Source organism: Anticarsia gemmatalis, chromosome 2 (assembly GCF_050436995.1).
Source record: "Anticarsia gemmatalis isolate Benzon Research Colony breed Stoneville strain chromosome 2, ilAntGemm2 primary, whole genome shotgun sequence".
Taxonomy (NCBI): domain Eukaryota; kingdom Metazoa; phylum Arthropoda; class Insecta; order Lepidoptera; family Erebidae; genus Anticarsia; species Anticarsia gemmatalis.
The window spans coordinates 64523-80631 of record NC_134746.1 but is presented as its reverse complement, the minus strand read 5'-3'; the positions used below and the strand labels follow the sequence as shown (position 1 = coordinate 80631).

The following is a 16109-nucleotide window of genomic DNA, read 5'->3' as shown; positions in this document are numbered from 1 at the left end:
GCCCACGCGCGACACCCAACACTGCGCTACATCAGTGAACATCTCGCCACCTCTACGTACATGACAGTACATGTACACCAAGTGAGCGAGCTGGCGGGCGCCCGGCCGCGACCGCTTGTACTTGTTAAGTTAATGAGGCGCACTTGAGCGACATCCATGTGCAACAAATAAACAAAACATACGTGTTGTGAACACATCGATACATGTGTGTGTGTGTGTGTGTGTGTGACAACGAGCTCGCTGTTAACGGTGTGTACACACGAGCGGGGTCGGGACTCTTCCGGCGAGGACCGAGCGCCACAAAAAACCTCGTCCCGCACAAATACCGCAGACTCGACGCGTATTTGCACAACCAATTGACGCAGTTTCGAGGGTCGTTTGCTTTTGCTCTTAGAGCGCTCGCCATAAATTAATCCGAAATCGACAAACACCATAATATTGTTAGCGAGGCGGATGACGACGGGAGAGAGGTGCGGGGTGCGGGGCGAGGCTCGCTCTCACTAGGTTAAGAGCGCGCCACCGCTCGCGACACGCAGGAAGCGCTCGATAGCGTTACTCATTCGCAGAAACCAACACCGACTCTCCTTTATAATAATACATGACGCTACGTGGGACTGCCTGTGAGGCTGAGCCGAGTGCGTCGCGCGACACTTACATGTTAGCTATACTCGCGAACATGAAACACGTTTGTAAGGAACGAGTACAGTTAGCTGCGAGCTAACTCGGTCAACGATTGCCGACGCCGCCGCGCCACTCCGCGCCACTCCGCACCACTCCGCACCACATAACACCTACAGCTACATATTATTATGTTACACGCAGTACACGCATACAACACATCGACACAATACAAGCGGAAGTATGCCGACGGCGACGCTCAAACGATTGCTATGTTACCTTTTTGCTGTTTTTACTACACTTCGTAGTTGCTCTACATTACCATCTAGTACAGGGGCTTCAAACCTTTTCTTAGTCCGGGACCACTTTTACATTATTCTAGTTAGCAGGGACCACTAAGTAATTATATTAAAAATAAAGTGTAATAATCCTCCTGAAAATTTTAAATTTTAAAATCATTCGCGGAACATTTTTTGACTGGTTGGGAACCACTGATTTAGTAGAACAGAGCCAAAAGTAGCAATACCTATGCTTTGTTATAAGTAGGTACCCTAATAACATGTGTAGGTACCCTTAGGTGTACCTACTCTATCGATCAGGGTCAGCTAGTGTATAATATGTCGTTGTTGTGTCTGTGTGCGCGGGTGTGAGGCGCCGCTGGCTCAGCATTCATCTGCGACGCGTACCTACTTACCGAGCGCTGACTGTGTGACGTCACACGCTCACCGGATGTACTACACCTACGTACAATACAATGTACATGTACACACATACATGCCATCGGTACCCGCTATCGACCTGTCCGTTTGTACGTACAACTCGCGACTCTACCTAGCGCTGTACTTGTTAACCGCATTCAATAAAATAATTATATTTATAACCGCCTCGGCTCGAAGCATTTCTTAGTATTGAAGAGTATGCAAATGTTTTCAGTCAAATGTCACCGCGACGCTGCTACGCGAGGGTGCGACGCGGCGCGGCGTCTGCGCAGCGCGGTGACACACTTGCGCTCTCGGTACACTGAGTAGCACAGAGTCGCGCAATGTTCCGCGCACTAAATATAAAGCAGTGAAGCATGACATGTGTTGTAGTCATGCCGAGTGTAGGTACTATCCGAGGTTGACCGCAACGTCGTACAGTTTGTAGTTATTAATAATACGTTGGACAAACAAGGAGCTGCGTTATCAGCGGCCGCGCACCGCACCGCTCGACACCGTCACCGACAGAGCTCGCCGGTCGCCACACGCGGCCGCCGCCGCCGCCACGCGCCACGGCCGCGCCACGCCCGCCAGCTCACGGACCGTGTCACAACACTCACAACACTCACAACACGGACTGCACTCGCCGCGCGCCGTTATCGCGCCTCCCACAGATACGACACGTGCTTCCACCAAACAATTCATTGTTTTATAGGAAAACTTAGATACTGAGCACATGTGGGAATTTCCCCACCGTGACCACTACGACTCGCCGAGCCGTGGTGGCCTACTGTACTATGTAGTGTAGCGGCATCTGATGGCGAGAGCGGCGATAACAACTATACAAGCGAGCGAGTGTGAACCAGCTGTGATAGTGTAATGTGCGTAGAGCGCGTGCGCTGATACGGTTTATCTGCGATCATTCATCGTTGCAGCTACTCCGCGATCCACTCGCTACGTCAATGAACACTACTTGCACTGTTTGCCGCCTTCTCTCAACTCACATTACAAAGACAGAGAGAGATCAAGTACTAAGTAGTGAACCCCGTAACCCGACGCAGGTAAACATGTCGCGAGTCACTCTACACAGACTACTCAACACAAACTACGCGAGCGCTGCTGGATCACTCGATCGAGCTACAATTTAGTTCCCTGGCATGTGTTATCGGACCGTATCGCTCTGTGTTACAAAGGTTTGGAGTAGGCAAGTAGGGTCACTACAGTCAAGGACAACGCACAGGAAAATATATTGAGAAAAACACTATTCGATATAATATTTTACAAATATTTTGGATAAACGTTTTTTGTGCCATACTTCGTACTTTAATACCTAAGTATAATATATTGTTCTATTTTTTAACTAATTTAATGTAGGTAGGTATATTACCAGATGTTTAATTGGAATGTAATAAGGCAACAGTAGCATGAATACGGTAGTAAAGCCCGTTTCACATGAAACAAACTATAAGTAGATATTATGAATAACTATACCACCTACCACGATTATCTATCTACCACTAGCTGTCCATGTAGTGAGAGCTATCAATAATCATGTATACACGAATGATTCTTTATTTATTATTCTTTCGGGGGAAAAATGAGATGAAGCCGCGGAAAGAGACTGATGCACGTGGCATAAATACGTGCGTACCATTATGTACACAAAACTAAACAATAATTAAACATCAGAGTGGAACAAGCCTGTCTGTTGCAAACACACGGAGAGTGATCAGCTGTGACATCAGTGTGTGAGATGAGTGCACGCGACACTGTTGTAGCGCGTGTCAAGTGTGCGGGCTTGGTGAAGCCGAGCAACGGCCGTAGTTTCAGGGGAATAATGGCGTTTACATGTATTTTATATTGGGCTGCGTCGGTTCCTGGTAGCGGCCTAGTAGAATGTAAGATATAGCGGTGGCGCGAGTGCGAGTGCGAGCACGTAGGAATGTGCGCGCACGTGAGGCGGACGTGACGCGGACGTGGCGCGGACGTGCTCCCGGCAACACCGCGCTCTACGCAACTGTGGAGCTACACGTCGATTGCGATAGTCCCTCTGGACCGCCACACCACCAGCACTGAGTGCAAGCTGCCGCGCATCGAGCGGTGGTCGTGAGCAGCCCTTACACTCGACAGTGTGCGTCAGTAGTGTAGAGTGTCACTACACTCACTGAGAACACGCGACTCGCGGGAAACACCAGCATTATCCCGTAAATGTTTAATAACTATAAGCGTTTAAATCTGATAATAAGTACGGCGTAACGGTTAAAGAAGTCCTTCCCACATGTCAGGCGTCATTTTGCAGTTAACAATAGTTACTGACAAGAGCCTCCACTGCCCTCCTCGTACGAAAGTCACTTTAAGTGTTCGTTTTAATTTAGGTATTAAATTTAAAAGAGACATCTAACAACATTAACAATAATCACATGTTAAGTACTTGCATGCGCTTGTCGTTCTAACATTGTACTCGTACTTTATTAAAATAGATCTGACAAAGCTCACTACATTACTATGTTACTGTACTGAAGTAAATGTATTATGTAATCTACCATTAATATGCAGGTATTTATTATACACTAGCTGACCCGCGCAACTTCGCTTACGTCACATAAGTGAGAATGGATCATAATTTTCCCAGTTTTTGTAGCATTTTGTACTGGTACCCTGCTCCTATTGATCGTAGCGTGGTGATATATATATTTATCATCCTATAGCCTTCCTCGATAAATCGACTATCTAACACTGAAAGAATCTTTCAAATCGGACCTGGACCGGAGTAGTTCCTGAGATTAGCGCGTTCAAACAAACAATCAAACAAACAAACAAACAAACTCTTCAGCTTTATAATATTAGTATACTTAGACAATATAAAATATTAGTATAGATTTGGAGGTTGGATGTATGTACGTAGATACGTATGTTTGTTACTCCTTCAAGCAAATACTAGGTACCTACCCTACGGATTTAATGAATTTGTAGAATGATCCAATTATATTAAAAGGATTTAAGATAAGAAACTACTCAGTTCTCAGCTAACTATTTCTACGACGCGTAACAACGACCACGGCTTGGACTCTTGAAAAACGCACAAATTGCGATAAAACGACCATCTAAGGCGTCATCAGCATATCTCCCCTCAACGAGAACCCACATAATATATGTGTTTAGTATTTAGTAATGAACCACCAACACTGACTCAGTACTAGTTCAACTTAGAGTGCAGTTACTAGCTGTAATGAACTAAACTCTCTACTTGGTTCATTATACTCATGAAAAAATGCAAAATTACATGGTGCACAAACTTGTAAGTATAGACATGCCAAATGTCCTTAACTTTATATTGTAAGAGACGCCTTATTAGGTATCATTATTAAACTAATTACTGCTAAAACTCACTTGAATGTTAAGTACCAAATAGGTGGAAAGTTATAGGACAAAAATGAATGGCAGTGAGCAGTGAGCAGTACACGACGATGTTGTAAACGAGTGTAGAGTGAGTCTGAACACACTATAAATAGAATACAAATTTTAATGCACTCGCGCGTCAACTAATGTGTAACGACATTAGATGTGGTCGACGGCGTCACCGCACTCGCCGACACACTACCGACACATAACCGACATACAACCACTACATATATATCAAATACAATTTAAAAAAATTGTATCCACATCATTAGACTTAAAAAATGTAATGTTGCATTTTTACAGAGATGTATGTAGTTGGTGTCGTGTATTAGAGTATAAAGTATGTAATAAATAGTACTCACGAGTCGACGTGGTGGTGGTCGTGCGTGTAGGGCGGCGGCTGGGAGTGCGCGGGGTGTGCGGGGTGCGCGGGGTGCGCGTAGGGCTCGTAGTGCGCGTAGTCGTCGCGGCGCTCGGGCGAGGGGCTGAGGTCGGGGCTGGAGCGGCGCAGGTAGCTGCCGTCCGTGCTGCCGCCCTTGAACAGCGCCTCCTCGAGGTGCGCGTAGGCCTGCATGTCGCGCGCGTGTGCCGCCACCGCCGCCGCCGCGTGCGCCGGCCGCAGCTCCTGGTAGCTGCGCGAGTGGGACGGCGACAGCCCGGGGGCGTAGCCGAACGTGGGCAGGGGGGGCGGGCTGTCCGCGCCGCCCGCGCCGCCCGCCGCGCCGCTCTCCGCCTCGCCCTCTGCGCACACGCACACAGCGTCAGCACGCCGCCGATTGGCCGACAGCGCCGCTTTATTTGTGATCATCCGCACAGATAGCGCGCGGCGAAAGCGGCGCTGTCCGCCCCGCGACGAGGCCGCACATACATATATTATACATACACGTACATCAACAGTACGAACACAGACAGTGAGTGTCGGAGAGCGGAGGTCCGCCGACAGCTAGTGGTCCAGCCCTGCGCAGTGCACACTCATGTGCGACTAGTACCTACCTACATACGTGCACGAATAGGAACACGTCCTTGTTGCGTACACTCCACGTCAAAAGATTAATACTTTGCAGCAGCTTTAATATTTTTTTATGTACTTTTGGAACAATAAACTAGTAGGTATCTTTCACCTGCCAACGAGTAATTTACTTACTTATATTTTTAAAGTAGATAACCTAACATTTGACACTTTTGTTGGTGGTTGGACACAACACAATATTGTGTAGGTACGTATCTACGTTAGCAATAGTTATCATCATCGGATCTGATATCGACACAGGAACTGGTCGGATTTTTTCCTTATTTATCGAAGCGAGCGAACAAAGTGACGCCACAACGTGTTGAGTTTTACGTGTAGGTACCTACCTGTGATAAACAACTTGTACCTAATACACGAACTCGATCTCATCGAATATCTTCCACTGGATTGGACAATGAACTAAAGGTCCAAAATAATCCTAAGTAAGATTACAAGTTGCATAACAACACGATGCAGCGACAAATAAAACCATCACTGATGTTTATAAGTAAGTAGGTACATATTATTAGACACGGCACAAATTATTTACCTGTGAAGTAGTGCACGACTGCAGATACATGCGTATGTTGTGTGTACACTTATACAGTACGAGTATCAACAAACAACGACAGCGTGCGCCCGCCTACTTGCTACTTATCAACAGCTCCACGCCGCTGATACCGATGTAAACAATACAATTTAGAAACTGATAATAACTCGCATGCATTCACTACACCACACTACACCGTGACTCGCTCCGTGCACCGGCGACGATGCGCTGCAGGCTGCAGGCTTCTCCTCACGGCGACACTAGCTAGTACCTAGGTACTAGCTACGCGCGGTGGGTAGCTTTTGTTGACAATTTGACATGTTCGGTGAACAGAAACACGCGTCGTGTGCACTAGCGCTACGCCAGCGGGTAGTGCGTGCGGTGTGTGCAGTGTGTACGTACCTTTGACACAGTTGTTGTTCACCTCCGCGAACAGCGCGTCCAGCTCGAAGGACTCGGGCTTGTGCCACGCGTTGGGCCACGTCTCGTGCAACATGCTCACTTCTGAATGCTGAATGTGTTTAGTAGGGCACCCTCTCACTCACTCACTACAGTCACTACAGTCACTAGTCTCTGCAGACAGAATGTTGTACGCGGGTGGTGACGTGCGCTCGCGCCGCGTGCTCGGCGCTGACTGGCGGCTGTGGCGGGCGGCGGCTGGCGGCGGCGCGCGGCTGCGCAGGCGCAGGAGGGGGCCGCCTACGCACAGGACGCTCGCCGCCCCTCCTGCACTCTCACTTTTTGGGAGTGTCCAGCGATAGTAAGGGGGTCCCGATCCCGACCCAATCACGGTTCCGAGATACCTCCATACATACCTGTACTGCACCACGTCGCCTGTGCGATGCCATCGCACCTCTGCCACTGACTGATATATAAACATTATAACTAAATCTTTACCTGTTTACTATTGATCGAATCACACCTATCATTCTTTATTGTTTCTTTTTTTCCCGCGATTATGCTTTCTTTAATCATTTTAACGACAACGAAGCAATAGACAACTTTAGTCAGTTTAAGAAATGATTAAGTAATTAGTTTTCGAAATAAACAACAAAATGTTGTTGCTGACAACAAACGTTTTGTATTAATGATCGGCTCACTACTTAATGATCAGCTAATTGAGTTTGTTCAGTTTGTTGTTATACACTTATACCTAATGGTAACACGTTTTGTTCCTATTGTTCATTAATTACTATTTTCGCTCTGTGTTAACATGCACGCTAGGCACAGTAAGTCTAATAATATATAAATAGGTTGTTGGTTTTCCGCATCTTTCAACATCACACGAGTCACTTTCTTATAGGAACGAGTCTTTATAGGAATTAAGTACCTTACCTACTTAGGTAGTAATAGGTAGATACGTATTAATCATTATACCTAGGCAAATACAAATACACGCTATTCCAGACTTACAATTTTACTATTCCTAAAATCAAAAGTATGATTCATAAGAGTATACCTACCTACCTATAAATGTTGCACCCGTCGGGTTGCACTAACACCCTCCCTAAAAGAATATCCAAGGTGATAACGTCACACTGTTAGCCTCTGCCACTCTCTGCGCGTTTACTATGGTGCTAGCCAATATTTGACGATAATATTATAATTGTTACAAATAATATTGTGTTTAGCTCTATAGTACGCCTTACACAAAATCACACAAAATATGATTCTCGATTCAGTTTCACATCTCACTGATGAGTCATTACTATTTTTGTACTTGAAAACTACGCACCCTACTGACGATGACTCATGATTTGTACCTATTTTTTAAAGCTTTTTTTCTCTTTATGTACAAATTATATACCTATGTAAAAATAAAGATATGGGCATCGGTATAACTAAAGTGTCAAGCCAGTGAGAGTACAGCGTGCACACTATGCACAGCAGTAGTGGTAGTGGCGGCGGCAGGTAGGATGAGGGAGCGCGTTGTGTACGTCGATCAGCTGTTCGCTATCGCGCGGTGGTGTGGCGTCGCCGAAGATAAGAGCTATCAGCACGTGCGCCGGCGTCACCGCCTCCGCCGTTATCTCGACAACATCTCCCGACCTACGCTACCGGCCGCCGCGCCGCCGCGCCGCTCGCCGCACGCTCTGCCACCGCTGCACCTCCGCTGCACGGCCGCTACGCCGCCACCGCACCGCGCCCCATTTGTAACAATCGATAACGAGCCGCCGCCGACCTTTCTGCCAGCATCGCTCTTGCAACGAGAGGATATGTATGAGCGCGTTCATCGATATAACATAAACACGTCCGCGACGACTGCACATGTTGCGCGACGTAAATCACACGCGAGCGAAGCCGCCTCGTCCCAGGAACCTATAAATTTTATCGTATTAGCAGTAAAAGGGCTGTAAATCGCGGAGATGCTATCACTTTTTTCGTGTTCCGGGTATCCGCTTAACGCGTGTTAGATGAAAAAGTTGTTGTGACAGGGCCGAGGCCGGGCGAGAGGCGGGCGCCCCGCGGCGCGCTCCGACAACATCAACAAACAGCTCATAACGAGATATCATCGTTAACTGATTTACTGCGTGGTCCCGCGGGACTCGCCTCGCCGTCACACGCCGCCACACGCCGCCGCAACATGTTGTTCATACAACGATTGTCCTTTATAAAAGTCAAACTAATCCTCAGGCAAATGCTGTGGTCAGCGCCATCAGTCGTAAACCGTCGCCCACACTCACATAGGTATATTTGACGCACACGGTTTCTCAGAATATAGCATGTCTCTTTCACAGATCAATATCTAATAATAAAAGGTAATATTTTAATATACTTTTATAAATCCCCTCAGAAATAAGAAGTTTGTTAGTTGTCGTAGGTACTTAGTTTATTCTGCAGATACCTCGTATTTTATTATTAATCCTCATGATACCCCGTAATAGTCAGTTCTCATAATACTGAATCGTACATTTTGTCAAAGGCTTTAAGTATCGTGGGAGTGCACACCCGTCTCTAATACCTAGTGCTAATAATAATAGATAATAATCGCAGTGCGCGTATTGTGAGGCGAGTGTCCGAGCGAGTCGGAGCCAGTCGGAGGCAGGCCGAGCTGCGAGTCCGGGAACACTAATGAGTTGTTCGCGGAAGGACGTGGGAGTCGGCCGCGCTCCATTGTCTGCCACTAATGCTATTTGTGGCCTAATGATACTACACGCCGCGCATCCACCGCCTCATTGTTCGCTGGCTAATCGCTGTACTACCTACTTCAAGTATGTAACCGACGTTGTGACGTCATAACACAGCTCTCCACCGCTACACAATACCACACTGCCACTGTAGGTGTGTAATCGAAAGATATGCGTTCGGTGGTGTTATAACAATATGTAAATTACAGCCACGACCTGGATCTGCTGCTTCCTACGTTCTAGTTATCTGGAGACTGTAGACTTCTGCGACTAGCGAGTGGCCATGAATCAATGTGCCTGAAAAGATTGCGGCATCTACATGTAATTAGATGTAGGCAAGCAATACGAGTAGGCCGAGCCGCTCAGCTGACGCCCGACGCCGATAACACGCACTCACTCTTACCGACCGCCACTACCGCTCCGTATACGAGCTGACAATAATAACCAGATTAGTAAGATCATTCTATTTTTAGGCTAAATAAATTAACTATAAGATTCAGTATAGACGTGTTTGACGCCCTGGGAACTACCCTAAAATGGAAGTAGGGATTACATAATTTCTGGCAGATATTTCGTCACTTATGATCATACCATTTAATTTTAGCTAGTCTGCATCTGAGAATGAGCACTGATGACGCGCCGCACATTAGTAGCGAACCATTAGCTGATGGTGTTTGGTGGTCATTGTGGTCAAGCATCAAGTATGTGTCTATGTGTCTGTTCTACAGACGTCTATCTGTAGAACAGATCATTATGGCACGGTTATACTGTTCTATCAGCGCGTGTGTTCATTGTTAGGTGCATAGTTTAACAACGTGCTCTATTGCTTAGGGACTACTAGTTTTCATAACTGGTTGCTCTAAGTAATGAAGGAGGTTATCAGAAGTATATAATATAATATATACAGTTTACATATTTTATAACTCACTTTCATCATGTAACAACTAACAAGCTTACTGCAACGCTTCATATTTGATAGAATTCTTTCTATCAAGAAACCCAAAATATGCATAAACTAATTAATTTAGTATTTAATGAGAGTCGTTTAAACTGTAAATTGGAGATGTTGTTTGTGTGTCTTGCGTATTGAGCCATTAATTGAATGTTACATGAACAGTTCGATGAGACATATACAACCTGTAACATAATTAACGCACATCCAGAAATTAGTTAGTTCAGAATCGGTAGCTGAATCCATCCCACTTCTTTCCAAAAAAATTTTTTTTTTTGTTTAGAAATACTTGAAAGTTAGTAAATTGTAGACATTGTCTTCATAAATCACGTTTAAGTCATGTTTAGGTAGATACCTAGGTAGGTACGCCAGCGCTACTCGTGTGCGCCTGTGCGTGAGTGCGTAGGTTTATTGTGACCATAGAATTTGCGGAATATTTTAAAAACAATATGTTCCATAAACAATATCTACAATAATCAAATTATTATACAGATGCATTAATTGTGAATGAAAAAGGATTTTCTTGTTGGGGTGTCTGAGGATGTGCGTTGTTTCCGTTACACGTTGTATACATAGTGTACGTATTATGTGTGAGACACGTGGACACCGGCTAGGTATTCAGTGAGGGTGCGAGTGAGCGGGGGGCGGCGCGCGTGACTAACCCTGCCGGAATCTCGACCTGTGTCTAGATAATGAACACAAAGGAGCTTTCGCCCTGTCCAACATTCTGTGCGCATTGTTGTCGTTGCCTCAACTTCCGCGCTTCTTCACTATTCATTTATTCTCTGACATTGAATCACTGAACGAGTTTAAAGTCTACTTACACGTCATATCGTGTGCATTTGTAAAGTTTGTAAGTATCGGTGTTGTATTAAGTGGTGTTTCGAGCAAGTGTTGGACGGTGTCGGCGGGCGGCGGCGGGCGGCGGCACGTGCGCTAACGAGGTCAGCCGTAGATTATAGTTGAGTACCCGGCGAGCGTGAAGGACGCTCGCACCTGCCGCGGTACTATACACGCCGCTGTATACAATATACAATATAGGTACATGGTATACCGCGATGGTCTCTCACACCTCTAGCAGCCACCCACAGACTCATGGTTGTATGTATATAGCGGCTCCAGGGCCGAGAGCTGGTGGTCGGCGGCGACAACCTTAACATGCCCGGGGATGGTTTCAAACAATGTTCCTAGAACGTCGTCCTGAACACTGTGTGTGATGGTTTGAATGCTACAACTCATTAGACATTTCGTAATTGCGTGTAACAACTGAAACTTCCAGGACTTCAACTAAGAAAAAAATCTGCTATTATTTTTTTTGACAAATATATAGGTACCTACTAGCTGACCCGCGCAACTTCGCTTGCGTCGCATAGAGAATGGGTCATATTTTTCCCCGTTTTTGTAACATTTTTACTGGTACTCTGCTCCTGCTGGTCTTAACGTGATGTTATAATATATAGCCTATAGCCTTCCTCAATGAATAGGCTACCCAACAGTAAACGAATTTTTCAATTCGCACTAGTAGTTTCTGAGATTAGCGCGTCAAACAAATAAACAAACTCTTTAGCTTTATAAAATTAAGCAGTAGAGACTCTCTATTTTTTTTTGTAGGTACTCGTCGACTTGGACCTCCGTAGTATTCTGTTTAGGTCTCACCATCGTTATGCTTGTAATTTCTTTCCCAGTTCCATTGAGACATTGGCTGTAGTTTAAGCTTGCATTATATGAGGGCAATACTGAGAAATGTCTTGACGATGAGTCAGCTGGCTCGCAGCACAACACGCGGGCGGCGAGCTGCGCCCGGGAGCCAGGACACGCGCGCCGCCCGCGAACTCATCACGCTCCATTTCCGTTACCTCACTGATGAACGCGCTTAACACTTTGCACATTTTCCTTTTCTTTGTGAGTCGACATCTGAAGAAACGTCATACAATAACGTTCTCGTTACATACTTGAGTATATTTAACCAATATCTAAATATACTTGCGTCGTAAGTAGCGTATATGTAGAAGGATGATTTTTAAATCTGATGTTTCTCGTTAGTGAAGCAAGTACCTATTTCGTGTTGAAACATCTCTGTAGTAGCAATACTTCATTCTCGTCTCATTCAAGTGAGGTCGGTACACGAGTCAAGTCAAGTGTACAAAGTTCTTCGGTGGCGGAGTGATAAATAACAAAACGCATCAATACGGGAGCCATATGCATGTTCAACCCATCGTTTTCATAAAATATATTTTCCATGAGTGATCCTTTCTCAAGTTCAATGGATGATTCGAGTCAAAAAGTCATCGTTCTGTGTCTGTTTATGTATACTATTTCATGTAATGCTGGCCGATATTCTGCTAAGATCAGTCTTATTATAACCAACCAACTGTGCAGGGTTTTGTTTAGTGTCCAAGTGTGTACAATACACACGTACTCTCTCTCTTCCCTTAATATGTAACGGTGGGACGGCTGAACTGACGCGACCAGTAAGAGTTCAGGCGCAGTACAGACGATACAACCTCAACTTCGTAACTCCGGGCTATCTCTGAGAAATTTTTAAGAAAAAACCTCAAAAAACACTTGCTCTGTTGCTGTCTGGGCGCGCACAGAGGAGAATTGTACGGGTCTGTGAATGAAAGTGCTTTTACAACAGTTGAAAATAATTCAGCGCCACATGATGGCATCTACATTACATCCCTAGCGACGATTAGGATCAGCAATGAGTACTCAACGTACCTCAGATAAGGTGTAATCGTCCGCGCGACTCGTTACAAAGTATATACCTAGTAACTAGTCCTCGTTGCAGCTCATAATAATATGTATGTATGTAATTAAGTAATATTAACAACATGTGTTTATAAACGTGTAGGACCTGAACAGAATAACAGAACTATCTTAGAACCTAGACGATGTTTCGGCAGCAGAAGGTGTCATAACTGATGCGAGCAGGTCGGGTCGCTGCGAGCCGCTCTACGACACTGAGCTATGCTCGAGGTAGATCGAGGAGGTAAAACCCTTGCTATTGTTTACTTCTAATCTAATCACCGACAAAGCCGTGAAATGAATAATTACTGCAATTAACTGAGTAAATAGGTATGTATTATTCGTTTAGTACTTTGACATCGGAGCATGCGGTGGAGGCGGAGCGGGGCGCGGGCGCGGGCGGGGGGAGAGGGGTACAGTTAAATAAATGGTGATATTAATACTTTTTAAGCGCAGAGGCCGGAGGTCGCCGGTTCAGCGTTATCAGAGCGAGCGCCCCCGCCCCGCGCCGCGCGCCGCGCTCGTCCCCCGCGCTCGCCCGCCGCCCTGTTGTGCTCCATGTCAAAATACACTTGTTATTGACGAGCGGGCCGCACTGTGAGCACTGTCCACGACCTCGCCTGATGATCACCCGCTCCCACTCTGTACGTCATCACACTGTGGTACCGTACCGTGTGCTCAGTGCTGTACTGGCGCTGATGCCACAGGCAGTAAGGGATAACTTGCGATCTGATAATTATAGATAAGTACCAAGCTTCAGGGCACGTGTTACAGCAGTTACATCATCAACTGTCATCTGTCGATTAATTATTTCGCCACAGCAGCCAGTACTGCGGGCGCGTGGAGGACGTGGCGGCGCGCGACCAGCTCGGAGCTCGCTCCGGCGCTATTGCGCTCGCTACTGGCGACATTGCACCATCCGACGACATACAGTAGCTATACAAGCACAAGTCACCGCTCACTTAATATTTGAACCCTAAATAATAATAAAGACACCGCTCGCGATAACGCGTTTATCAATGTCATACCAAATCATGATATCCATGATGCTGTACAAATAGCTCCTGATAAACAATATCAACATAGTGTACCTAATTAATAAACGTTTCTTTTTCTTTGAAGTGACCATCACTCATCAAGCATGGAATGAAAAATTTTAGGAACTGACATCAGTTATTTGATTTTTGAGTTCCTAAAAACATAAAAATGGGAACCCCGAAGAAAGGCCAAAAATGTATGGACAAAAACCGCAGGGCCGATCGACATAATGAATGTGCGGTGAGGTGGAGTCACATATAACTGTGTCCCAACAATAGTTGACGATAAAACTATCTCAAATTATCTACTAACAAAATTGTAACTTAACTATGACAACATAATAATGATTTTTTGCATTTGAATGTTCAGTGGTCATGTAGTAATTTCTGCGGCAAAATAACTTTGATACCTAAAGTTTAACGATCGTTATTTTACAGGAGAGCGATTTGAAAGCAAATTGTTCCTCTCCCTTTGGTACAAAATGATTTGATTTTTGTTATTATTAGATAATCGGTAATTATTATTAGGTATAATATAAAAAAAATACATTAACATTAAGATCATGGTTTATTATGTACCTACATTTATGTAAAAATAATAAAATACGTAAATTTGTTACCTAGATGACTTAGTCAACACAGGAGGCATCGACTTTAACGTCCGTAATCTTATTAAATCATGTCATTCGGGTCCTTAGATACACATATTATAATATGTCACATGTCTTTCACTAGCGAGAAGAATAAAACAATACGCTGAACCAAATATGAATCGCGCACCCCCAGCGGTGGAGTAGCACATTAGCGAGCTCTTGTGTAAGCTCTACTTTGCTGTACATCTGTTATTTAATCGACGCTGAGTTCATTCTGGTATTGTCCACAATCTCTCGATTTCGTATGTATCTTGTTACAATGTTTTTCTTATAAACCACTAGCTGACCCGCGCAACTTCGCTTGCGTCACGTAAGAGAGAATGGGTCAGAATTTTCCACATTTTTGTAACACTTTTTACTGTTACTCTGCTCCTATTGGTCGCAGAGTGATGATATAAAATATGCTTTTTCTTCACGAAAAATATTCTCAAAATTATTTATAAGGATCTCTTAATATAACGAAATCGCGCTAAGGCATATCCGTCATTAAAACAGTTGCCATGACAACGGAATTTGTTAATTCAGTGTCATTATAATATTGATTATTCGCGACTTCGTTCGCCACCTGAATTTTCCCGGGAAATGCGTTATTTTCCCGGGGTAAAAGTAGCCTATGTCCTTTCTCGGGTATCAAAATATCTCCATACCAAATTTCATGCAAATTGGTTCAGTAGTTTAGGCGTGATTGATTAGCAGACAGACAGACAGAGTTACTTTCGCATTTATAATATTAAGTATGGACTTTACATTTTAATTATTGCTGTGCGTTTTAAATTACTGAAAAAAATACAAAATTGGTATACAATATACGCTGATCGTGTTCAATTTTGCCAAATCCAAGTTTCCAACGGTGAATTGTGTCCTGGTGGGAGTTCCTCGGCCGGGGGGACAAAGTCTGGAGGTGGAGGGTAGTTTTCACGCCAAATTGTGAGCCTTAGGACACAATATGCCGTGGTCAACCTGGAAATCCCTCAATAGGCTACGAACCCGGGTAGGCCGCAGCAAGGAGAACATGGCCAGGTGGGGTTTCCTCGACAGGTCAAATATTTCTTGTAGATGTGGAGCCACAGAGGACATGGCCCACATGTTGTCATGCCCGGAGTGCCCTGACTCTTGCTCATACCAGGACCTTATGAGCTGTACAGAAAACGCTATACACGTAGCTGAATACTGGGCTGGCAGTGTATAGCAAGACAGAAAGTGTTATACACTATTTTAAATTAATATTATAATTTGTTTGCCATCGACACGCTAAGAAGAAGAAGAACGGTGAATAACGGTTGAAACACGATGCACACTTTAAATGAATATAAT

At 44.9% G+C, this 16109-nt stretch overlaps 1 protein-coding gene across 5 annotated transcripts in view; it reads right to left on the bottom strand.

Moving 5' to 3' along the window:
- Positions 1-16109, bottom strand: part of LOC142978805 (uncharacterized) — a 35139-nt gene that overhangs the window by 13484 nt on the left and 5546 nt on the right. Inside the window, exons 1-2 of one of the 5 annotated variants that reach the window (XM_076123385.1) lie at positions 6680-7249; positions 5081-5459 (exon numbers count right to left, since the gene is read on the bottom strand). In XM_076123385.1, coding sequence (XP_075979500.1) covers positions 5081-5459; positions 6680-6773 — 473 coding nt within the window. In that variant the 5' untranslated portion in view covers positions 6774-7249. Of the gene's footprint in view, positions 1-5080; positions 5460-6277; positions 6602-6679; positions 7250-16109 lie in introns of those variants that run through there. The other 4 variants (XM_076123393.1, XM_076123409.1, XM_076123417.1 and 1 more) reach the window with 4 other exon arrangements.